This window comes from Triturus cristatus, chromosome 1_2 (assembly GCF_964204655.1).
Source record: "Triturus cristatus chromosome 1_2, aTriCri1.1, whole genome shotgun sequence".
NCBI classification, from domain to species: Eukaryota; Metazoa; Chordata; class Amphibia; order Caudata; family Salamandridae; genus Triturus; species Triturus cristatus.
The window spans coordinates 355,862,619-355,888,925 of NC_140580.1; the positions used below are offsets into that span (position 1 = coordinate 355,862,619).

Here is a 26,307-nt window from a genome sequence, read left to right on the forward strand (position 1 = left end):
TATGTAGAACCTTGGAGAATCAGGGAGTCGAGAATCTAATTTTAAAGGGTGGTAATAGGTAACACAGCTAAAGTCAGATTTAGTCCTGTGGGTGAAGGCAGTAGAACATTCCTCAAAGGAAAGAGTTTTTAAATGATGTGGAAGCTGCTTTAATGGGCATCCCTTGTGACGTCCCTATATTTGATGGGCGCAAGGTCTTGATCCTTCTTTTTGCTGATGACGTGTCCTATTGACTAGATCATAAAATGAAGTTATGGGAGTATGGTAATTTACATGCATTGCAAGTAGTTGAAAATAAATAACCTAGCTTCTTGCTAAGGCTTGGACCTGGTACCCCGCTATTGGCCCCATTTTCCTAAACTCGCTCACACTTTGATCTCAGACCTGGCTGTTACCAAACTAGTATTGTACTGCAATAAGCTGGTTAGGAACGCAAATGCCTCTACATATTTAAACACAGTGGAGAAAATGGAAGTTGTGGTAGGTCGTGGGGAAGTAATTGGTTGGTGCATGTTAGAAAGTTACTAATAGATGTACAATTAGGCTACTTATGAAATGAACCAGGTATGCTACTGGAGAGGTTTAAGAGACACGATCTGGATCCCAGAGTTGTGGCGGGGTCCCAGTGAATAAGTACTCATTGATCCAAAGAAGGTATTGCCCTAGAGATCACAGGTACACAGGGTTTATTGTCACCATTGACGGTCAAGTTATAAATAGGGCACTTCAACCCCCGCAGACAACCCTCCTCCCCTTGGGATTATTTTCATAGTGAAGGTTCTTTGGTGACACACAGACGTTCTGGTTTGTGATCCGGGTGGGTGATGCAGTTTACTTGAGCACTTGATTACTTTCCATGGGATTTAACTGTATAGGCTGCATCACAGAGGAAACTGGAAACTAATGACTTCAGGGTGACACTATGTTAAAGAATTCAGTATGTTATTCGTGCTCACGAGATGGACACCAATATTCTGTATTGTAGACTATTTGTCTCAACAAAATGCAATAAAGTTTGTGTTTAAAAAAATTGAATGATCCAGGTAAAGTTTGCCCCAATACTTTGGAAATGGTAAAAGAATGTTAGCAGCTGCCAAAGTGGGAACTTAGACTTGATACAATAAGATCAATTAATATAATGTCAGCCTACTTTGATCATAAGATGGAACTGGGGTTCAAATTTTATTTCGACCAGCTCCAACCTTAATAGAAATGGACTACAAATAAAGTTTAGAATTAGTTTTTTTTTCCAACCAGTGATTGATTATCTTGTCAAATGTGCATTGGTAATTTAGGGGTGTGGATTCTGAAACTAAGTTTTGCAGCGGGAAAGAGGACATCAGGAATCTTCAGTTCTTCTACACCAAGTTTGTAAGAGTGTGCAGAAACTGGCTCATGTCTTTATTCAAGTTTCATGGGATAAACTAAACTTGAAGTGCCTTGGCCCTTTGTTATAGGATAGACCAGGTCAACAATGTTAAATCTGTAGCTTCTTACTTGGGAGAAGTATTGCCATTAGTTAAGAATATACAGTTAGCTAGGAACAGTTAACTACCATATCTACATGAATAATAGCTGCTTTAACCCCTGTGCTCGATGTGGTTTTGCAGCAAGAACTTTATGAGCAACTGCACTTTAGTGTTTCCTTTACACACTAGTTTGGCATTGCTAGCGTTTTTGCTGATTTTATGCTGCATGTAATGTTATTGTTAGGCTCAGCAGATAGGAATTGTGGCTGTATGATATTCTATTTAATAAGAACATGACTGTCATTATCTTGACAAGTTGTTGTACTCCAATGGAAAATTTCCCAAGGTAAGTAACTTGTTCTTTTGAGGAAACCTTCTAACCCCAGATTCCTTTTCTTGTGAAACAGAACCAAAACACTCCCCCTCCAAGGAGGTCGTTCTGAGGAGTACACTTACACCAGCAAGTCCTGCATGAGGGAATACGCAAAATGCCCTTCTATGCAGACTTGGGATTCAATGTAGTAATATTTAGTACAAGTATGAACAGAAACCTGCTTGTCTGCCAGGCAGATATCCAAAAGAGAAAACCCTGAGCAAGTGCTGCAGTGGCGGTTTTTGCCCAGGTGAAATGAGCCTGAGCCATAATGTCCTCAGGAGGAAAGGTTTTGTTCAAGGAATAACCCTGTTTGATGGCAATGGACTATTCTTCATAATAAGGAATGTTTCTGGAACGCATTTCCTTTCTGTGCAATGGTGAACCCAACAAACAGCTTATCATCAACACGGGTCTCCTTAGTCATATTAATGTAGAAGCTAGGACCACACCTGGGCTAACCAAGCAAACAAAAAAAGGCTAATAATGAACATTTAAGAATGCCAACAGCAAAGCCTTGCCTTGCTTAAGCTAGTACAAACAAAAACACATTAGCCAGCTTTGCTTGTAAGGCATTAACATGCTTCGCCTCACACCAGGTGACGTCGTAAGCGCCGAGATGACGTAACGGAAACTACTAAGGCGCCACCCATGCACGCCGACGTCAGTTCTGTACACGACTTTCCGTGCCAGGAACGCAGAGACATGCAAGAAACTGACCACTGGTGTCAAGAAACTAGGGCCCTGAAAGGGATGACCTTAACCCTAGAATCAGTTCGCAGAATGGGGAGGATGGGTGGGGCGGTAAGGAATCTATCACTAACTAATGTCTCTTACAGATATATCGTTACACAAGTAGTAACTTGTGCATCTGAAAGAGACACGTTAGTGATAGATTCCTTACCTTAGAATAGATACCCCAGCAATACCAACCCCGGTGGTGGGTCTGCGAACAGGATTACACCAGAAAGTCACGGAGAACAGAACAGCCAAAGAAGCGGTCTCTCCGGACTTGACTGTCAAGACAGTAATGCTTGGTAAACGTGTGTAGTGAGGCTCATGTAGCTACCTGACAAATGTCCTGCAAGGGAACGCCGAGTCCCAAGGCAGTAGTGGCTGCCGTTGCCCTGGTAGAATGGGCACGCAGCCCCACAGGAGGCACCTTCTTAGCCAACGAGTAACATGCTTTGAAGCACAGAACGACCCACCGAGAGATGGTCCGTTTGTGCACAGCCCGACCTTTTATGGCGCCCACGTAACCAACAAAAAGCTGGTCTTCCACCCGGAACTACTATGTGCGCTTCAGATAGAACGAGAGCGCACGTTTTGGGTCCAGACGGTGGAGCCTTCCCTCCTCTTTTGAAGGATGTGGAGGCAGAAAGAAGGTGGGAAAAGCGATGGTCTGCCCGAGGTGGAAGGGTGTGACAACCTGTGGCAAAAAAGAAGGACGGGTCCTTAAAACCACCTTGTCCGGATGAACAGAAAGGAAAGGAGTTTAGGAAGAAAGAGCCTGGAGCTCACTCACTCTTCTGGCAGAGGTGTTAGCTACCAGGAAAGCCGTCTTAAGAGTGAGAAGACGCAAAGGACAGGTATGAAGGGGCTCGAAGGGAGCGCACATCAGATATGTCAAGACAAGGTTTAAGTCCCACTGAGGCATTATGAACAGCACGGGAGGAAACGTGTGCGTAATGCCTTTTAGGAAACGGTTAACAACTTAAAAAGAGAAGGCTGATCTGGAAGCTCTAAAAAGGAGGAGATGGCCAAAAGATAACCTTTGATAGTGCCGAGAGCAGAGCCCTGCTGGGCCAAAGAAAGAAAGAACAGCAGGACTTCGGAAAGAGGGGCAGAAAGGGGATCCACAGCCTTAGCTGTGCACCATGTCACAAACTTTTTTCACCGGCAGACGTACACCGTCTTAGTGGAGGGACGCCTGGCAGCCAGAATGACATCACAGACTTCGGGAGAAAGATCAAAAGTTGTCAACTGTCGCCGCCCAATCTCCACGCATGGATGTGGAGGCTGGACAGGTTCGGGTGGAGGGCCGTCCCCTGCTGCTGCGACAGAAGATCCTCCCGAAGAGGCAGTCGGATCAGGGGATCGGTCGCCATGTTGAGTAGCTCGGGATACCAGTATCTTCGTGCCCAATCCGGTGCCACAAGGATGACTTGAGCCCGGTCACGCCGAATCTTCTTCAGCACTCTGGGCAGAAGTGGTATAGGCGGAAAGGCGTACAATAGACCACAACTCCACTCGCGATGAAAAGCGTCGCCTAGCGAGTGCCGCCTTGGAAATTCCAACGCGCAGAACTGATGACATTGCACGTTCTCTTCGGTGGTGAATAGATCTAACCAAGGCTCTCCCCACTGCTGAAAGAGACCTTGCACCACTTCCGAGTGAATACGCCATTCGTGATCCATCAAGCACCGGCAGCTGAGTTTGTCCGCCCTGGTGTTCAGAGAACCTGCCAGGTGTTGAACCATCAAGGGGATGCCTTGATGTTCCAGCCATGTCCAGAGGTGCAGAGCCTCCTGACATAGGGTCCAGGACCCCACCCCGCCCTGTTTGTTGCAATACCACATGGCGGTGGAGTTGTCCGTGAACACCTGCACCACACTTCCCCGGACAGAGGGAAGGAATGCCTTCAGTGCAAGTCGGATCGCCCGAAGCTCCAACAGATTGATATGGAGCCAGGACTCCGCCGGAGACCAGAGGCCTCTGATCTCCGCCTCTCCCAAGTGGTTGCCCCATCCCAGGAGGGACGCATCCATCACCACTGTGTGCTCCGGTTGGGGAAGGGAGAGGGATCTGCTGTTGACACAATCGCGATTTGTGAGCCACCACTGCAAAATGCCGTACAGTGCCCTCTGAGATCTGGACATGATCGGACAGGTCGCCCTGATGCTGGGCCCACTGGAACTTCAGGTCCCACTGCAGAGACCGCATATGCCATCGGGCATGTGTCACCAGCAGAATGCAGGAGGCCATCAGGCCCAGAAGCCGGAGGGTCATCCTGACTGAAACCCGGGACAGAGGCTGAAAGATCAGAATCATAGCCTGAATATCCCGGACTCGCTGCTCGGGAGGATAAACCCGAAACAGCGTTGAATCCAGAACCGCTCCGATGAAGGGGAGCTTCTGAGAGGGACTCAGGTGCGACTTCGGCACGTTGATGGAGAACCCAGCAAATGCAGGAGGTCGGTCGTAGTCTGAAGGTGGCTGACGAATGCCTGGGGCGAGCCCGCCTTCAACAACCAGTCGTCGAGGTTAGGGAAGACTGACACCCCTGACCTGCGCAGATGAGCTGCGACCACCGCCATCACTTTCGTGAACACCCGAGGGGTGCTGGTAAGGCTGAAGGGGAGTACGGCAAACTGAAAATGCTCCTGGCCTACCGTGAACCGGAGGTAACACCAGTGGGCCGGCAGGACGGGGATGTGACAGTATGCGTACTGCAAGTCCAACGCTACCATCCAGTCTCCAGGGTCGAGGGCAGCCAGGATTTGAATATGTGTGCACATCAAGGACAAGGGTCTGGTTAGATCGAAATCGGCAGAGTATATTAATGGCTATAAAAAATAAGGCTGATTCTAAAGAGGAACGGGTTGTTATTCAAAAAAGTGGACGCAGATTTAGTTTTGCTGAATATGATGAGTGGTGATGCGGGGGAAGTATTGAATAGCAATTGACAGCACTACATTTGTACAGAAGAATTTATGGTGATGTAATGTATGGCCAAAACAAGATAAGCATGTTATTAAAGCAATGTTACCATTATCTTTATACATAATCATAGGGGACAGGACCAGTGGGCAGTCACCCATTGGGCACGCGATCAGCTGACGCGTGCGCCACTCAGAGATGGTTGCCGGTATGAGGGATCCTTGCAACCATTTGGTAATGAAGCATATGAATCATCTTTGAATAAATACATGGCATTGATGGCGCGAGGTCGTTTTGCGGTTTTTACAAGTGGCATGTTCTTTCTCTGTTTTAATGTCATACTATCATAGGTTTGATGTGAAATCTCACAAGAAGCTTATATTGGAACCCCAAGAGCCCTGAAGAAGTTGCGCGATTTTACTGCAACGAAACATGTTGGCTCAGAATTGATTATGGTTAGACAGAAATTATTTTTAATTGGGATGCTTACAGCATTAAATAAAGTTACATCAAGCTAGTAAGTCTTACCTGTTTTTTAACGGTGAGAATTGTTGGTTTGATTCTCACATGCGGTCCAGTGGGCACTAATATTGACACTTTGCACTAACAGTCTATTTATATTTTAGTTTTACTGGTTTTCTTCCCTTTATTTCATTGGGCTGGATATTTTCACTATAGAATACACATTTTTTCTCTAGTAGGGGAGAAAGTAACCTATGATGATAAGTGGGTGTGTGGGTGGGTGAGTACCAGCCACCAACCCCCTTGGTGTTACGACCGTGAGGTGCTTTCTCTCCTGTCTCACACTTTTTAGTTGTAGGTGGAGAGATTGATGGTATTTTGATGTTTTTTATTATAAATTGACGCACCACGACATTTTGACTACCTATAGGGAGTACATATGTGAGAGGGTTGAAAAGCTTGGGAAACCCCTCCAGTGTCAAAGGTGTAGAGTAAGGTGTGCGTTTGGTCAGGCCATTTTTTGATGTTAATGCGTTGAGTGGGGGGCGGCCTGGCCTTTTCTTTCCCCCTGTAGCTCCTTTTTTGTTGTCTAGGGCAGCCAGGACCTGAGCCAGAGTCAGCATTTTGAACTTCTCCTTCCGGAGGAAGCGATTGAAAGTCCGGAGGTCCAAGATGGGGCGCTGGCCCCCTTTGTCCTTCTAGGGGACCAGAAAGTAGTGGGAATAACCACTCCCTACTTCCGGCCCAGGAACGCACTCGATGGCCCCCTTGGCCAAGAGGGCCGTGACTTCCTGCTGGAGAAGTACCAAGTGATCCCCCGACATGCGGTGGCACCAAGGTGGCATGGCCGGAGGGGAGGACTGAAAGGGCAGGGAGTAACCCCTGCGGATGATCTGCAACACCCACTTGTCCGATGTGATATCGCGCCAGTGGGGGAGGTGCTGGTGGATCCTGCCACACACCGGCATGGGGTGCACCACAAAGCTCAGATTAGGAAGGTTTGGAGGTAGAAGCAGCGGGTGCGGAGGTGGACTGACCCCACGCTGATTCCCAGACTGGCCCCTGCAGAAGCCACGTCCGCACTGAGGCTGGTTCTGCACAGGCTTGCTGAAGGAACGTGCCTGGGCGCCTCTGCCGTGGCCACAAAAGGAACGAAAACCAGGAGTGGCCGGGCCCTTTGCAGAAAGACCCAAGGACTTGGCCGTGGCTCGCGAGTCCTTAAAACACTCCAGTGCCCTGTTGGCCTTATCGCCAAACAGGCGAGTGCCATCAAAGGGCATGTCCATGAGCAAGCTCTGGACATCGGGCGAGAACCCGGTAGATCGCAACCAGGCGTGGCGATGCAGCGCCACAGTCGTAGAAATCGCCCTACCCAGGGAGTCTGCGGTGTCCAGCCCACACCGGATAGCAAACTTAGCCGCATCTTTACCCTCAGCAACAGCTTGGGACAGCACAGCGTGGATCTCCTCAGAACACTGAGGCAACACCTGCACAACTGTATCCCACACCACGTGGGAATAGTGGCCTAATAAGCAAGCGGTGTTCACTGACTGCAGCCCCAAGCTGGCCGAAGAGAACAACCTCTTACCGAACTGCTCCAGCTTCTTAGAGTCCTTATCCAGCGGGGCGGTAGAAAAAGCACTCTGTGACATCGAGGCTTGGATGACCAGGCTCTCAGGCGTAGTATGAGTGGTCACAAAAGCGGGGGCGACATTCTTATCCACGGGGGCCCCTGTGGCTGGCCTCGACCAAGTGCCCAACAAGACGTCAGTGAGGGCGTCATTGAAGGGAAGCAGGGGCTCCAACGAAGTGTATGCCGTCTGGAGCACCTCAGTGAGGAGATTAGTCTTGAGGGCCACCGTAGGAAGATAGAGGTTGAGGACCTGAGCTGTCCTACGGAGCACCATCATGTAGGAGGCACCCCCCTCCATGGTAGGCGGGGGAGAGGCAAACCCCGGGTCAGAAGAGACATCGAGGTCGCTGGCGTCCTCCAAGTCGTCCACCCAGTCCTGCTCGGAGCCACACTGACGGGCAAGAGGGTCCTCAGACCCCTCCCAGTCATCCTCCACCTCTGTCGCAGGGGGAACAGACCGCGGCAGCAGAGCTGGAGAAGGAACATACGGCGCCGTGAATGGCGCCGGCCGGGGCCGAGCCGGCGCCGCCTCCCAATGCGGATCCCAGGTAGGAACTAAATGGTCCTGGAATCGGGGCAAGGACGGGACAAACGGCACCCACTGCGGTACTGGAGGCGGAGCCAAGGGTGGTGCCGGGGTCGGAACCGGCAGCGCTGGACCGTGTGGCGCCAGGACCAGAGCCAATGGCGCAGAATCGTGTGGCGCCGAAGCTGGATCTGCCGGCGGCCCCACAGGATCCAGACACAGGACCGCAGGGCCCGAAGGCGCGCCGGCGGGAGCCCGAGGCCTAAACAGGTGGTCCATCGTAGCAAGAAATTCTTGCACCTGTTCGGGAGTCGCCGACGGACCCGGGTAAGGCGGGAAGCCTGCGGGACTCCCAGGCTCCAAAGGAGCCGCAGGGGCAGAACCCCTGTCCCCCTCGTCCGCATCCGAGGACCGTCAAGGGGACATCGGAGAGCAAACTCGCTTCTTCGACTTCTTTTATGTCGTCGCTTACCCGAATCCGAAGACTTGGAGCCCGAGGAGCGATGACTACGGCCCCGCGAGCGTTCCCGGGAACGGTCCCTGGACCTGGAACGTCATTGGGACGAGTGCCAGGCCTCCAGCAGCTTCCGGCGCCTCTCCTTCGGGGCCATGGCATGACAGTCCCGGCAGGACCGGGAGTCGTGGTCGGTCTCCAGGCAGTAGAGGCATTTTGCTTTGTTTGATGAATCAAGAGGGACAGACAAAAGGAATCCTCCAAGATGAAAAGGGAAGGTAAAGTCGGAGTTAGAGTAGGGCGTGTAGTTTCACTGTAGCTCAAAAACAGAGTAAACTAAATTAAGCTTTCCCTTCCGCCCAACTGGGCTTTTATAAAATATTGTAGGATTGATGGACCATTAAACACCTGGTTCCTAAAGGGACAGTATCATGGTCACATGTGTAGTGGCAAGGATGCACACCGACAGTATTCAGCACCTACAACTGTCACAAGTTTTGCAGGCCGCACCTGTCCTTTTCCTAGGATTCCTGATTTCCTGCATTCAATGACGTAAGAAGTGGCATCATTCTAATGGAGGAGGACCTGGCATGCCCATCATAAATAGCGGGACGAGGACTGTGCGATAAATTGTGGTAGTTAGCTGGTGATACTTTTTGTGAAGCTGAACTTGTGCTCCACTAACAGAACTGCTCAATGATCACTCTAAACTAAACCTCCTGGAAGAATGCATCAATTTTTTACTGGGTCATAAGGATTGATCTGTAGCCCTAGAACCATAAGCAGGGGAAGGGAGGCGCATTAATACACTCATTTTTTTTATACTTATTTGTACTGAGCATAAGAAGTACTCACTTGATAGAGCCCTTAAGTCGCGTTTGGTCTTCATCTTGAAACTTGTGCTGGTAACTGACCATCATAAAGGAATGTGGGATACCCAGCTGAAAGAAACCAAAGATTATCAGTTTATTCATTACAGAGCCTACAAGTCACCACACCACTTGGCTCTTCTCTCCATGGACAGCTCTGATGAATGCCCATGCCCCAGTACCTGCACCATCAGTTCCCTTCACTTTTCACTCAGCACATACCTGGTGATCTGACTTCAATCACCCCACTAGTCTAAAAAGGATCCGCAGCCCGAAATATCCGCCTACGCTGATGCAAAATATCTCGATATTTTCTGCACCAAAATGATTATGGATCTGAAGATTGGTTTCATTTTAGGATGCGATCGACTGCCGAGCACACATGACCCTAGTTAGGAAAGAAGCTTCACGCAAAGGCCGGCGGTGAGATGAAACGGGCGAATTTGACTTTGGAGGGTGTTTATTGAAACTCCTGGCAAAGTGAACTTCATCAATTAAAAAGATCTTGTCTCCCTCTTCTGGCTCGAGACTGCTTGTGTCTCCCCATTACCGTGGTCAGGTAGCCTAGCACCTCCCAGAATCAAACAAAAGGTGAATGTTTGCAACTGATCATTAGTTTACAGAGACCTTATTTAAAAAGTGGGAAGAAGGTACCCGGCATGCCACACGTGAGCCTGAGAGTTAGCTATGGGTGATGGCACTCTCCAAGCGCCCCAGTTTGTGGCTGCAAATAAATATTCAGCCAATCAGGAGCCTTCAGGGCCAGAGGTGTCACAACTCTCTGAGACTGTCAGTACACTGGCAGACGTGCTCCTGCTTGGTCATACTAACTTGGATCACAGAATGTCACAGCGCTTTACAGAAGCAACTAAACAAAGAAATCATGTGCCTGTGAGTTAGGTTTGTACTAGCAGGTGTTATTACAGGTTGCTAAACATATGATGCGAAGAACGATGAACACCGTATTGAATTCCCGTGCACCACCACAGAGTACATAAGTGTTTCCAATTAGGTCCATGAGGGCTAGATCCATGTCAGATTTTCAATGTTACCATTAACGGAGTTCCATTTACGTACACTGCACGATTATTGCTTCATGTGGAGACCTAAAAATCTGGCATGGATCCAGCCCTCTTCGGTCTTTGATGGGCAGCCCGTATATACATGATTTAAAATGTTATGAGTGCGCCACCAGCTCTCTACTATGGTTAACCAGGTTGGACCACCTGTCTGCCACTGCAACGAGGGTGGGGGGGGAAACTTAATTCCCTAGTTGGGATGATTAATATTGTTGTTTATTTGTTATGCAAGGTATAGGTCCAACGAATATAAAAATATAAACTGTATTTGCACTGTTATAATAGATGAGCAGTACGCTCACGTGATGGTGAGACTGTATGTGAACAGGATATGACATGTGGACACCACAGACTGTTTACTGCTTATAAGATCCCAAATTGTATGTGCATGTCCAACACGATTTTAAAGATGAAGAGCCAATATGAAATAGAATATAAAATGCCAAAGTCCTAGCTTTGTCAAACAAGATTACATAAATAACTAAATACCCGTTTCTTATACATGTTTAAGCACCCGAGTACATTTAGGTGTGTAAAAAAAGTTGTTTGCGTTTCTACTTCAAATGGAATTTGCTCACACAGAATTAATTTTAGTAATTTCATTGATGGCATTTGGTGGGTCAACTTCTAAGGGGATCCAACTTTAAATGAGGCTGAACACCCACAAACGACGGGTTCGTGGGCATTTACCAATAACTTACACATTTACACATAGCAAGGGCAGAAGTAGTTGCATTTCAGGGTGGCAATTGGGGAAAGAACATCACCATAAATCATGTTTTTTTTTTTTTTTTTTTAGGGGAAGGGGATCTTTTTGGCAGGGATAAAGCGTTCCCTGTCAGTAAACAAGTATATCAAACATTTTAGGTGCTAACATGAGGAAATGTACATTTAATCAATTTCCGTTTGGGGAAATAGTTAGGTATTTGAGCCATGCATCGAGGGCTTCAAAAGGTAACCTGCATCTTCCCACAACCCTGGGATGTATTCTTTTAAAGTTATTTGCGTCTCAAAGCCGCCAGCATACTGAAAACCAGAGAAAGAGGTGTCTCACCAAAACCTTTTCATCCACTACACTGCTTTGCACTGCGCCCCATAACATGATAACTGCACCTAAGTGGTCAAAACACTCGACATAGAAACACTTATCACAAAGGATCAAAAATAAGGACAACACCCCTCCAATCCCACATCCTACATGGCGGAGTTTAGTGACCATGTAGGGAAGTGTTTCAGTGCCCACATAGGGGTAGTAAGCGCTATATAAATGTTGTAATACAATACAAACTCCTGTTAATCCTTCAGTTTCAAAAAAGTTTGAAATCGACTTCAAATGTGAACATAGATCCACTGAAGTGATTTCCAGAAGTTTTGTGAATCAGGCCATTGATGAACACAAATTTAGAAAATTAATTGTAGGGTATTATATTTAATGTGCAATGTCTACAATTAAGAGCCATTTTCCTTTAAGAAATATAAAAGTGGAAGAAGGATCCAGACAGGGATCCCTAGCACCTTTCTGGCAGTTGTTAAATTTACAAAGGTTGCTTGTAATGAAACAGATGCAGCCAAACGCAGTGTAACAACAGAGTTTATGTTTTGCAATATCACAGACCACCCATTAAAAGTAAACAGAATATAATACGAAAATTTAACACATAATATCTGAATTCATCAGACTTCTGTAAAATTATGTAGCCCTATTGCAAAGTACTCTTGAACCTGGTTTTGAACTTTGGTTCAGATTTTTAGCATTAGCTACTGATTTACAGTGTGTTCATTTTCTCATTTAATTGAAAATGACGTTTTATGGCTGTTTAAGATGGCCACTTTTTTTTACTTTTTAAAATATATGAAGGAAAATCTAAACCGAATCCTGTCAGTCCCAGATAAACCAGGTTTTTTATTTATTTTATTTTGTGGCCTGAAACCCACAAACGCAAAGAACGCAAAGAACGTGACCTGTAATGAAAGCTTCCTTATGGATGACTGTTGCCATTAAAGTTATTGAAATATTTGATTACATAAATACATCATGCCAAGGTGTTCCTTTTATCCCAAGTTTGACTGAATCTAGCCGGACCACCTTCACACTACCGCTCTCCTGATGCTGCCCACACCTTTACCTGCATGGCCATGGTGAAGTGGCTGGTCTTGGTATCGCGGACTATACTGGTGTTCATGGCAGACTGGATACCCCAGCGCCACTGGATGTACCCCATGGTGTTCTTGTCCAAGTGTCGCGCCAACACAGTGGTGAGGCCTGGCCGGATCCCACGGGACGAAAACTGTAGTGCGCAGTTTGTAGTGATAAAACTGCAAGACAACATGTGAAAGGTTACTTCTATGGAGAGGATCATGTGCACGGAGAGTTCTAGGCAAGAGCGCACGTGAAAGGACAGCACTTCTAGGATTACAGTAGTTCTAAGGACACTTTTCTGGACAATCTGGATCTGCAAAAAGCAGCATAAAGAGACAGACAGGAAACAAGTGGAACAAAAACAAAACTCATATCTTACCACAAAGTGTATAATTGTATGATTCTTTCAACATGTCCATTTTATGCCAATACATTTAAGTGTTAATCAAATGCGGTTATTTAAAATGTACAAATGCAGGAATGACAGTCCATCGCATAACTATTATTCACCTATGACGGAGCACCACTTGCCAAGAGAACAATGACTATTTTTCAATTAAAAGGTTCCTTTTGAGGGCAAATGCATTTTTCACCTGGAAATGAGTTTTGTCGAATGTCGAGCTACAAACCGAGGTGACAGACTCTTTCCCAAGAGATACCTTTCAACAATCGAATGACAAATGTTATGGCAAGAAAAGAGGTTTCTCAGTATGTATTTCTTTACATCTAAAGATCCAACTGAAAAAAACGGCATAGCCGATAAGATGGGGGAATTCTTATCATCAACCAACCCAAACCAGAAGCAAAACGCAGAAATATTGATTCCTTAAGGCGATTCTCTTACATCTCAAGCTTGCAGTGAATACTATTTTAAGGGATGGCATTCTTCTCATTTTGGCCAACAATGCTTTAACACTTTCCTTACAGCATCGTGATGGAGTGGGCAATCCCAGTTGCCTACCTGTGGAGCTCAAAGCTTTTGCGAATCCCGTTTTTTTGGTTTCCACACACTTTGACAATTGCTTTGCATGTGTGCATTTCATGTGTCCTGTGCTGCACATAGATTAAGGTGTGTGATGCATGGCCTGACACACTGGAGTGCTATACAAAGAGAACCCACAGAATAGGAGTAGATCTTCAGATCCACCATTTCACCAGTTGGAACCAGAGGACAAATCGAATGAACAAACCAAACATTTTCCCTCGAACCAGAGGACAAATCGAATGAACAAACCAAACATTTTCCTTCAAAAAGTTCAAGCCACGGATGCAAATAATTTATTTTGAAATATAACACTGGTTTGTGACATTGTTCTGCCAAGGAATACATGAGCAAATTACTTTTGCGACACTTCTTGTAACACAAATACAAACACAAACGTTGCATTTTGGCACAGGGCTTTCTTTTTCGAGTTTGTTTCGCATTTTGAGTGTGTATGTTTGCTAAATATATTATCTGTCACTGTGCGAAACGGATTAACGCTTGGGGTAAAACGGAAATGCACTGATGCCAACGTTACATTAGCACTAATGCATTTTAAGAGCATGTGCTATCGACGCACGTGCGGGCATTAAAAGGAATGCAAAACAACAAAGAAGACGCTACATAAGGAAGGACACAACGGGTGCAAGGAAACACACAAAAGCTGGTTGCACCTATGCACCTTTCCATTATGTGGCCCCACATATATTGTCACTTTAACAGGTTTATCTTAAGACCACCAACTTAAAGCATGTTCTCATTTTTTTTTAAACTTGTAATGTACTGGTCGTTACTTTTTAATACAATTTAAAATTGCCTTCGAATATTCAGGCCGACAGAAAACAGTGCAACACCGCAGGCTGCCAACACCATTCAGCCACAAATTACAGTGTCGGGAGGCAGCTTTCATACCACCTACCAAATATCTCCGCGCTTCAAAACTATGGTGCTAGCAAAAATTGCGATACACGAATTAGGTTTATAAGGTCTAAAAAATAAATATCTCCATTACATTCCAAAACGTTTGCTCACATTTTCGCTTTTAACGAATAGGGAAAGGGCGACATCTTGTGGTCACATAGAGGTACTTTACGGACAACTAGTTTTTGTCAGAGAAATCTGGTCAATACCTTTACGAACTGCAAAGAGATTTACAAAACCCACTTGTGTTTAGATTAGTAAGGGGCAGGGAGTAGCCTAGCAAAGATGCCATCGGCACTGGTGCAAGCAAAGAAAATATCCCACTTTATTATTGTTGGGGTAGTAAATGCAAATATGAACAGGATTCAGTGGGGCCCTCAAGCTGGGGGTGCGGCTTAATTAGATTTTGGGTGGGGGAACAGACATTTCTCAACCATTACTGCCACTGAAATTGAAAAATAGATGAAAATAGAATTAAATTAAAAATGCTTCTCTGCATCGCATAAGAGCCATTCAGTCCTTTGTTTATTGTTGGCCTGTTTGGGGCGAGAGGGAAGAGGAGGGGTATGTACAGGGCACAAGTCCTAAAAAAAGAAGTGGGGGGACGCTCCAAGTTAGGTGGTGTCACCGGAAGTGACCTCACATCCGGAAGTGACGTCACGAGATGTAGTCCCCACTAATTAACAAAGGTTAGAAGGTGATGGGGGCAGGTTCAAAGGGCAAAGGAGAATGTTTACGTTGGAATTAGTCACCGTATTGACACTCAAAGGAGCGGGGAAATTAAAGATGCGCTTGTTCGGTGCGTATTTATTGCCCACAGTAAATTTGCCGGTCTCCGTCTGAAATGCATAAACACATACTGACCTTTTCTAATATACGGCCACGAGCGCCCGTCTGTCATACTAAACGGCTCCATCAACGTGAAACAACTTAAAGAGCTCTGTTCGCCCTCTCTCGACAATAGAAGGTGAGGTTTGGTGAGTGCTGAGCGCGCGCGCAGGCTCGGGTACCGGCTCCATCTTTTGGGCAGGGGGGACAGCGTCCACCCGGTAAAAACCCGGTAAAATAAGTGGGGGGACGCCGTCCACCCGCGTGGTACCCCGACTCGAGCCCTGGGTATGTATACAAGCTCTGCAAAGTTTCATAGAGATGTGTGTCTGTGCTATGAGAGCTGCTAATCCGAGAAGAAACCAGACCACAGACATTGCTAGCCTGACTGGAGGCCCCTGGACCAAACTACACACATCAGAATCCATTTATTAGGGGATGTAACGCCCCGAACAAAGCTACTCCCCCACCCGGCGCTACGCCCTTGCCCTCAAGGCTCTGGCGTTCGATGCCACTGCACCTGCTGCAACAATGACCCCTGTGGAGGCGTCGGTTTCAAATTCTGGACAGCATGTCCTCTAAACACTGTAGCTCCTGGTTGTTTCTTTCCATTTAGATAATGAAGCTTTTGCACCTTAAAGCTCCAGCTGGAAGAGCTTACTGCTTAGAGACTGATAACGAGTTGAGGGATTGGATACCACAGACAGGGTCCTCAATTTTAAGACAGGTCTCAATTTTAAGGGGAATGTTGTTCCTGCATCTGAACTTTTCAGGGACGCTGGAACGCATTTTCTTGTCCGGAAAAAGCATCTAGTAAAATCTCTGGGATTGGCTGTAAGTGTAGAACAGGCCAAGTCCATGGCTTCCCTTCCCCCTCTAAGGAAGAGGGAAGCATGTGATGCTGACCACATCATATCACACGTTAACGCAGTAGCCATTGCATAAGGATACCGGTATTTTATTTGTGCCTCTCAAAGAGATTTGCCAACCTGTCCTACTTTCCTACTCCACATCTTGGCAATTCCAGGAATTGGATGAGGTGGGCTTACTTGCTTAATGTTACATGCTTCATCATAAGCCACTGCATCCTACCCTGGTAAGATGGTACTACCAGGGCAGACAAACTCAAGTGGGAATATCTTGGGGAAGTTTTTAGAAATTACTAAATCTGGATAATTATCTGCAATCCAGTTATCTTAGCTAAAAACTTCCTGGGGCAGACCACAAGAAATCCTTTTATTAAGTGGGACCCTAGGTATATATAAAAATACTTAAGAAGTATATTCAGAGAATGCTATTGGGTACCATGGCCCTGACGTACCTCTGTGATGCCAACATGTTTCATCCCCTGCGCCTACCTTACAGCCCCTCTCAAAGCTGCACTTATACCCTGCTGGCATGAATGCAGTTATTAATTTGAAAATGACTGTCTACCCTAGTACCATTATCTTTCTTCACTCTTATATCAGGTAAATTACCTTTGATTGCACAAGGGAAGGCCGGTCCTTTCCTTTATATTACCACATAGATTAATATAGGGATCCTAACATAAGCCTGACAAATGCTCGAGACCAAATTAGGCTATCTGGGGGCAGAGACATGCTGGCACAACAGATACGTAAGGGCCATGGCATCCAATGACGTCCTCTGAATATACGTCTTAAGTATTTTTTTTATATATTTATGGTACCACCTAATAAAAGGATTTTGTGTGGTTTACCCCAGGAAGTTTTTAGCTAAGATAACTGGATCGCAGCTAATTATCCAGATTTAGTAATTTCTAAGAATTCCCTCAAGATAGCCCCACTTGAGGTTGATTCCGCCCTCGTGGTACCATTTTACCAGGGTTGGATGAGGTGGCCTATGATGAAGCATGTCACATTACGTAAGTGAACCCATATCAACCAATTCTTGGAATTGCCCAGATTTGGAGTAGGAAAGTAGGACAGGTAGACAAAAATCTCTGGAGAGGCACAAATAAAACAAGGGTGTGCCTATCCAACAGACTACTGTGCCAACATGTAATGTAAGGGGTTATTTATAGAGAGCACTGTGACCAAAGATGGTATCCTGGTGCTAAAACCATTATGTAAGGAAACAGCAGATCGAAAAGCTGAGAAGCGGGTCGCTAGGGAGGAAATAACCAGGTCGTCAGTGCCTTCCTGAATTTTTGTAAATCAGATTGAGATCGTAAGGGTGTTGGAAGTTTATTCCATGTCCGGCTGCATTGACAGTAAAGGTGCGTCCTCTTTGTCTGACTTTTTGGTATCAGAGTTCTCGGATATAATTGCCAGTAGTAGATCGGAGGTTTCTGCAGGGGGTATATTTTTTTTAGTTTGTTTTTGAGGGGTTTTGGTCTCTGTTTGATAGGCAGCCAGTGAAGCTCCTTCAAGGCTTCTGTAGCAGATGAATATTGAGGTCTGTTCAATGTAAGCTTAGCAGTAATGGTCTGAATACGTTCTAGCTTTTTAACAAGTAGTTAGGGGCTCCTAGCAACAGGGCGTTGCAGTAGTCCAGCCTCCTTAGTATTACCCCTCTGGAAATCAGTGATCTGGCCGATAGATCAAGCAGAGGATATAGCTTCCTGAGGGCCCGGATCAAAGTGAAACAGGTCCTGGTAAGTCCGTTCACATGGTTTTCCAGGGGTAACCCTTGGTCAATGATTACACCTACGTTTCGTACCGCCACAGGGTTGCCCAGTGGCTTTTCCATGGGTAGCGGCCAGAAGTTCGGTGATAAGGATACCAGAATTTTGTTGGAGGGGCAGCAGAGGAGTTCAGTTTTGTTTCCATTCATTTTGAGTGAATTTGCATTCATCCAATCAAAGATGTCAAGAATGCATGCTTGGAAATTACCAGTGGTATCCCCCTGGTTATTGTTCAGTGGCAGAATTAATTGAGTATCATCTGCATAGTTGATTAACTTATTATTGTAAGTTTTTATAAGTGATGTATTGCGAACTAGAGGAAGACATGGGGTCTACTTCATCCTCTTTTGCTCTCTTGGTGATAACAATGCTGACCACATCCCCACTTCACTTATAGCTTTAACCCTTCCAACTCCTGCCCTCCACTGCTCACGTTTACCACCTCCTTTGAGCAAGTGGTAAATAACAGTTAATAATCGCCCTTGAATTGCGAAATGAATGACCTGCACACTTATTCCCTATTTCATGATGATTAGTTTGTAATGAATGGTCATAGATACGGAAATAGCAGTCGAAATTGTTAATTCTGGCCACCTAACCAATATAACTCATAATCGGATCATTTATGCATTTCATACCTCTACTACAGGGCGAAAGGCAGGATTATAAAGATGGCAGAGGAATCCACCAGTGAGGGTGCAGGGTGGCACTGCACCAGCATGCAGGGGAGATGTCTGTTAAGGTTCTGGGACCACCATGTCCCTCCCAAGAGGCACGCTCAAGAGGTTTAGGCCAACATGCAAGTCGACAGCAGAATAGCAAACTCACAGTATGCATGCACACTACTCTCCACCAATGACACTCTCTTAACTTTAACTCCCACCCAGAAAGTCCAATATGTAAAACTGGATGTAGGAAGCACATTTTCTGCAATGATTATTTTTTTTAACATTTTGAGCTTAAAATGTTAGCTAAGATGTGGCAGGTTTATTTTCAGTGTCTAAAAGGTTCGTATGTGCAAGGTGTAATGGCTTATGAATAATAACACTAAAGTACTGTGGCCATATACTATTTTGAGAAATGGTTGAATAATGTATGTTTTCACGTTTGTATTCATTATTAAAGACAGTAATTATAGAGATGTTAATGTAATACATGTTGTGGAATTTTTTTTAATGTTAAATGGTTGTGTTGATAGGGTGACTTTGCATTATGCTGCACAATACATGAAAAGTATTAATCAGGAAACTAAGTGTTGACAGTTAAATGCGATATGCACGTGTACGTATAATGTCAATTTAATTTAAATGATTTGCACAAAAAAAATGCATTTTGAAGTGTTTATAAAAAAGTGTTCTACTTTTTGAGAGTGACTGAAGCATTGAATTTGACAGTGTTAGTATTCTGCAGGCATGTGAAAGTTACTCTTTACCTTTGTGAAGGAACAGACAATACCTACTGACATTAATCAAGTGAGTTTTTTTTGCCAAACAGTATATATGTTAATAATAAAATGATATGATTGAATAAAAATGTATGATCTGAAATTTCAGCAGAAGTATGATGTACTGAAATTATATTTTTGAAAAAGTTGATTTAAATTTTAGGTTTGGCATGGCATGCGTTAAGGTAAATCGAATATGGTGGCAATTAAATAGAGAGAGGAGAAGCTTAAGTTTGAATTTCTCGTGTTTGTAATTTTTGAGGTGTAGGTATTATCAAAGTACTAGTCAAACCTAACTCCCTTTTATAATTAGTTTTTCTAGGGAATCTCACTTCTGTTTTTTAGACTAAGTATATGTTAAAGGTTGGCGTGTGCTTTTATAAATGGATATTATGTTATTTAGTGATGTTTATTGAGTTAATGTACACTTCCTGGTGGAGCATGTGAATTTTTCTTATGTCTGTCTGTGGTGTGTGTAAACTCCAGCTGTGCAGCCCTGCTAGAGTCACCAATGCCATCTAGTGGCTGGATTCAGTTACAACACATGGGCCCTCCCACTAGGTGTCTTCCGCTGTGCTACGCTGCCCTCTAGTTCTGCTGCCCCGCTGAACAGCCACGAAATACATGTCAACCACTATATCATGCTAGAGGCGGGTGGGTATACTGATACCCAGCGTCGGATTGGTAGCGCAGGCACTCGGACAACGCCCGAGGGGTCGGTGTCTGAGTTCCAGCTGTGGGCTGCTTTTTTTTAGCAGTCTGGCGGCAGATTTGGGCATTGTCGCTGTTGTTCAGATACAGCCAGCAGCCCAGTGGGTGTCTGAGTGGCCTTTATGGTAGGCAGATGGGCGCTCATTACCTCCCGTTTAGCAACAGGCAGAGGTGTCACTCCTTTTCTCTTGCAGGGCTGGCCCATTAATGTGTGCATACTGAGCGGGGCAGGGGGCCTGAGCATAAGTGGCCTCACTTATTTCCAGGTGTGTTTCACCAGTGTAAACTAATCCATGCATTTTTTTTTACCCCCCCCCCCTTTTTTTAATAAGATTTCGCCGAAGCAGTGTTTTGAAGAAAGGCAATATGCAAACGTGGGCCACTTTTTGTAGCGTGCCCGGGCCGATTCTGAATCCCAATCCAACCCTACTGATATCCCTCCCCTACATTACAGTACTGAGTGGGGGATTTCGATCAACCCCTTATGATGTGCCTCAGGGCTGGTGAGCCTTTTCAGCTTCTCATTGCCATGCTTTGTCAAAGACTGGGGCACGGGAACACACGAGATTCAAGGGCCACTAAGAGCTGCCTAGCTGCCCTCTTCACATTTCAAAGAGGGTGGTGGGGCTCTCCTTTACTTTCATAAAAACGAGGAGGAAGGCGAGTGTGACAGGGTGCAGCTGCCACATTTCCCTGTTCTCATTTGCAAACAGGGCAGTGGCACACCTCTGTGCTGACATGGTGCTCCTTTTTGTACAACTGAAAAAAGGATCAGGACTTCTTCCATTGCCTTTTCACAAATGCAAAGGCAACATCCACTTTCGGTGCACTCCTACATCAACGTAACCAAGAAAGCAGTTGCTCACCTGACTTGTATGGTGCTGAACTCTAGGCTCCACCACAACTAAGGCATTGTATTGCAGAATGTGAACACCAATTCATATGTTGTAGTAAGTCGTTTCCTTCTCTAGAGGATCATAATAACTTCCGATACTCCAGATTGGTTAAAAAGTGAAGAGGTTTATTTCTGGAACAGATGACCCACGACGTGCTCTATCCGTGACTCAGTCTTCATCTGGATGTCACAGCAACATTCCAGAATCATACAGAGTCACGCAGAACACTCACACTAATTCGATATCTTAAAGTAACACAGACATGTAATGTAATTACATTATATACAACACTTACTACATATGTGAGCCATGAAGTTTCCCAATTTACATCGGAGTTCGAGGGTGCCGTTCTTGAGAGCATGTTTGGAAGGATGTTGGATTTAGTATGTCCTATTTGAAAGATGTTGGTTGAGGTGCTTGAGTTTCAAAGACGTTCTTCAAAATGGTGCACTGTCTGGCACTGCACCAAAGCATGAGACATTCTATATCAGTGATACTCAAAGTACAGCCCAGGGGCCGCCTGTGGCCCTTGACCTTCACATACAGCCCACTGGTGAACAGCAGCACTGGGCTGCTGTTTACTTGAGAGAGTACCAACATTCGGAAAAATGTAAATAAGCGGGAAAGCATTTCCTTACGTTCTAACTGAAGTAAAAGAAGAGAGGCAAATAAGTTGTTGTGGACCACTTAACTTTAGGAACACATTCATTTTTAAAGACCACATGCAACAAATGTTTAAAAACATAATAAAGTCTCTTCAAAATCCAAAAAAGTTTAATTTATTAACATACAGAAGTGTTTCACCTTAGTACATCAGATTAAATCTGTGAATTGAGAAGTATTTTTTTAAAGTGATAGTTTTCAAAAGTGAACGTGGAAACGTTCATGCCTCCCCCTAGCCTGACAACAATGCCAATAGTGAACTACCAGGCAAGTACCATGTACATGTTTGGCCTCCCCTGCGCCCACCTTATACCCCTCCCATAGCCGCACTCCCACCCTGCTGGCATCAATGCTACTCTCAGGAGCACCACAAACCATACTCATGGCCCCTGGGAAAATGTTTGCGGGTATCCATTTCTAGAACGTCTGAGAACAGACACATTTGCACATACCCACTTTCCAGATTATAAATATTTAGTCATCTATATTTGGTGATTATGTGTTTGGGAAGAGTCAGATTTCTAGTCTCCAGGATTCAAGCTCACTGTCAGTTTTTCTTATTCTTGTACATATTGAGTTCCAGATCTTGACGGCCAGTATATACTTGGCTTAACACAGCAGTCGCAATTTTCTGCGTCGCTGTACAGCCCTGGCAGGGTTTTCTCACTTTGGTCTCCGTGCAGTGCTCTTCTACTTCTCAAAGCTAACTTTCTGCATTAGAAACACAAATTCACCAATGCCCTCGATGAAGCTCTGGCCTCTCAGCCTGCCATTTTCAAAATTTGCTCTAGATTTAGTCCATGCTTTTGCCTGTTTTATTTCATCTCCTTGTTTGAGCCCCCAGTAAAACCTCAAGTTTGCAAAGGTTGTGTGTGGACTGATATGTCTGTAGCTGCCTGGGCCATAGATTTGTACCTCCTGAGATAACTAATATCCCCCTTCTCCATGGAGCACATGTCGACATCCAGGTAGCACACTGGGTTCAGCTTATTTTTTTATTATGCTTATGAGAAAATTGAGCAAACCTCTTGACTGCGTGCTTCCAGCAGTCCCACGCCTCTTTCTGACTTACTGCTTCACATAAGATTGTGCTAATCATTTATCAAACGTAGCGAAGTTGTTTCCGTAATGGCCAGTGTGCAGTTACGAACAATGCAAAGCCATCCAAATTCATGTCCAAGGGGCTCGGCTACTACTACTTTTTGGTCAAACAGTTATCCACACAAATTCAATTAGCAAGTAGGATTCAACACTATGATTTGCAGTACATGTTCGTCCTGAGTACTTGATTACGCACATTTTCATATCCACTTACCATTTTGGGGTAAGGTTGCGAAACACCTTTAGACCAAACAAAGGTCCTTGGAGGTCTCCGGCTCCAAACTCCAGCTGCACAAATAGAAAAGGGGAGAAGTCAACAATGCACTGGTAATATGGTATTTTCATGGGGTTTCAGTCAAGCCTGCAAGAGCATTTTGACGAAGAAAATTGCTTTATACACATGAAACATTTGCGTTGCACTTGTGTATTTAACCAAGGATTTCCCAGTCAAGTGTGTGTAACGTGAAAGGTTCAGAAATGGTGATCAGACATCACTGCTTGCTTAGCATCTGAAGAGGACCTTAGCAAAAATACTTTGGACTTTACCTGTACCTCTCAAATACAACATCGAATTTCAAACAAAAAAAAACCTACATTCTGCAAATACCAGCTTGAATGAGGGCAGACAGACGGCAAAGGATTAGGATACAACATCACATCCGAACTAAAATGCGCATTTTCCTTGCCTTTTCCCTGGGCAGCCTCTGCCTCGAAAACCAGCGTCGATCATGCTTAAGGCGACCAGTCTTTGCTTTTGATGAAGACAGTGTCATTTCTGTTAATAGATCGCTGGATTACAGAGGTCAGGATACGTTACTTAATATCACAGTTCAATGAACAGCTCATCCTTGCACCATAAAAAACAAGCATTTGCAATGCAATAGGTCTCGCATTTACGGGAGTTTGAGCTATTGGCATTGTAAATGACAATGCCTTTTATTTATGTTTTGGTTTAGCTTCCTCGCGTAAATGCGAGACCTGCTGCATTTTCAATGCTTGTTAGATGAGCTTCAAAGACTTTTGAATGGAAGCATTAAAAGAAAACCTCTCATAACTGTACCAACAAATAGGTCCTTTTTCTCACCAGGCACATGGCATGCATGATTAGAAGCTGTGTAGAAATAGCGCTTCGCGGTACTGTGGTAAACACTAATGTACTGGAATCTTTATTTGAATCCCTTTCGGAGCAGTCAGTAAAAGTGGCAAATATGATTGAAAAATTGAGCAGTTAACATGCACCTTTTGGTTTCACTTTTCCAAAATTATCCTACATAAAATCCTATTGAGCAATGTGCTGGGGGTTACTCACTTGGTGCACATGGGGTCTAAGTTTATACTTTTTGACATGGCTGTTTTAAATTACCAGTCCGGCCCTGGACGTGTTCCAGAGTCAAGTCAATGACAAAGAAGTGGTCCAAATGCTACGTTTAGAAGGGGGAGGGTGTGGCTTAACGGCCAGTGCAGCCGACTTGGGAGCTGAGAGATCCAGGTTTAAGTCTCGATGTGTGCTCAACATCCTCTAATTCTGGGCAAATCACTTCCCCCTGCCTACGGAGAGCGCCTACAGACCCTCGCGGGTTATTAGCGGCGCCATACAAAACCAAGTATTATATTATAGTATAATTATTAAGAAGAGAAAGAGGCAGCCAAAAGATGAGGATCAAATGTCCAAGCAAAATGGAAAAAGTGGCCTAGAAGGAGACTAGATAAGAGTGGGGGGGGGGGGGGGGAGGAGTGGCCTGAACGCTACTCTTAAAAGCTGATGAAACACAACTAGTAGAAATGGACAAAGTATTGAGGAACTATATGCGGCCGTTCCAGGCGTTCTGAATTTCCGGTACCGACGGGAATCTCTCTACGCAATTACGAGTTTGCAGACCAATAATTACTTGGCATAATTCTGCATGGAAAGCTGCATGTTTAAAGCTACAGATCAAATTTTTAATGAAACTGCACTACAGCAACAGCACCGGCCCTGACATAATATTAATGGCCGCCGAGCAGCACGGTAGCAGCAGAAAGCCTTTTAGGCTCTTACGCAACACGTAGCTAAATTAATTATTTGCAGGGGAAGGATCCCATACCCCCTGCAGCCTCCGAGGGATCAGTGAGAGCCGGACTGCAGAGGCGCTCATTAGCGACCCTCAAATGTCAGACACCGGGAGGAAAGAAGAGGCCTGACAGGGAAGGAGACACAGCGACACAGAGATCTGGAAGGGAGGGGGCGCGAGAAAGACAGGGACAGCGAGGTACAATGATGGAAGAGGTGGCGATGGAGCGGGCACAAAGAGGGGAGAGGGCGCGAGGTAGACGGGGACTGCAGGTTAGATAGGGACAGCGAGGTACAATGATGGAAGAGGTGGCGACGCGAGAAATGGAGCGGGCACAAAGAGGGGAGAGAGCGCGAGGAAGATGGGGAACACAGGTTAGAGATAGGAAATGATGGAAGGCTCGTGAGAGAGAGCAGGATAGAATGGGGAGAGCGGGAGAGACAAAGAGCAGTAAATTCAGACATAAGCGAAGAGAGAGAGAGAGTAGTAAATACAGACATAAGCGAAGAGAGAGAGAGAGCAGTAAATACAGACATAAGCGAAAGGGAATGGGGTCGTAAGAGAGACAGAGGCCTAGGAAAAGGAGGGGAGACAGGTAGAGAACAAATGCGTATTACGAAGAAAACACGACAAGCCCGGCTTCTAAAGTGGTCCGGACGCGAGCGAGCGGCCGCCGCGCGAAAGTGAAAGCAAATTTGTCATGGCGAGACGCGGTGGAGCGTGGCGCGCGCACTTGGCGGGGGCAGGGGAGCGCATTCCAGGTGGGGGAGCGGACCCTTTTAAGTATGATGCCGAGGGCACCAGTGGGCTGAAGCGCTTCCCCAAACGGATTGCATGGCGGCACGATGCACGTGATTGTGCGCGTGCTCGTCATGCAATCCACTTTGGGGAGCACTTTGAAATGCCCCTCTTACTAGAGTCTCACATAGCGATTGCGTAAACGCAATAGCTAGGCGAGACCTAAAAATGACTGAAAGGGCGGGGCACTACACACTTCGCAAACAAATATTGTCCAGATCAGTTGTTTAAAAGGCCAGTGTCGGCTGACACTGATTGAGAGTGGTAGGTCAGGTGGTGGAAGGGGGCAGGCAGGGGTTCTATAATAATATATTTTTTTTAAAACATACCTGTTGCTGCAGGCCACCTCGCGCTCCTACTGTTTCACTTCCTGGTCCCAGTAGTCCCTGGGCCAGCATCACGGACTCCCCACCCAATGCCTGTGCTGCTCTCAAGCATGAGAGCAGCGTGGGGATTGGCCTGACTGGGCTGGATCAACGCTCACTCAGGCAGAGGGAGTCTGTGCTGTTTCTCCAACCCGGCTTTACAATACAGCTGGGTTGGAGAAACCTAAATGTGCATGTCAGTTTGGTGGCCCAACTGACATGCGCACTTAACAGT

General features: G+C 45.6%; 1 protein-coding gene across 1 annotated transcript in view; it reads right to left on the bottom strand.

Moving 5' to 3' along the window:
- Positions 1–26,307, bottom strand: part of DNAJC11 (DnaJ heat shock protein family (Hsp40) member C11) — a 595,493-nt gene that overhangs the window by 119,579 nt on the left and 449,607 nt on the right. The window contains exons 7-9 of the mRNA XM_085604469.1: positions 23,073–23,146; positions 12,652–12,841; positions 9,433–9,518 (exon numbers count right to left, since the gene is read on the bottom strand). Coding sequence (XP_085460595.1) covers positions 9,433–9,518; positions 12,652–12,841; positions 23,073–23,146 — 350 coding nt within the window. The remainder of the gene's footprint in view (positions 1–9,432; positions 9,519–12,651; positions 12,842–23,072; positions 23,147–26,307) is intronic.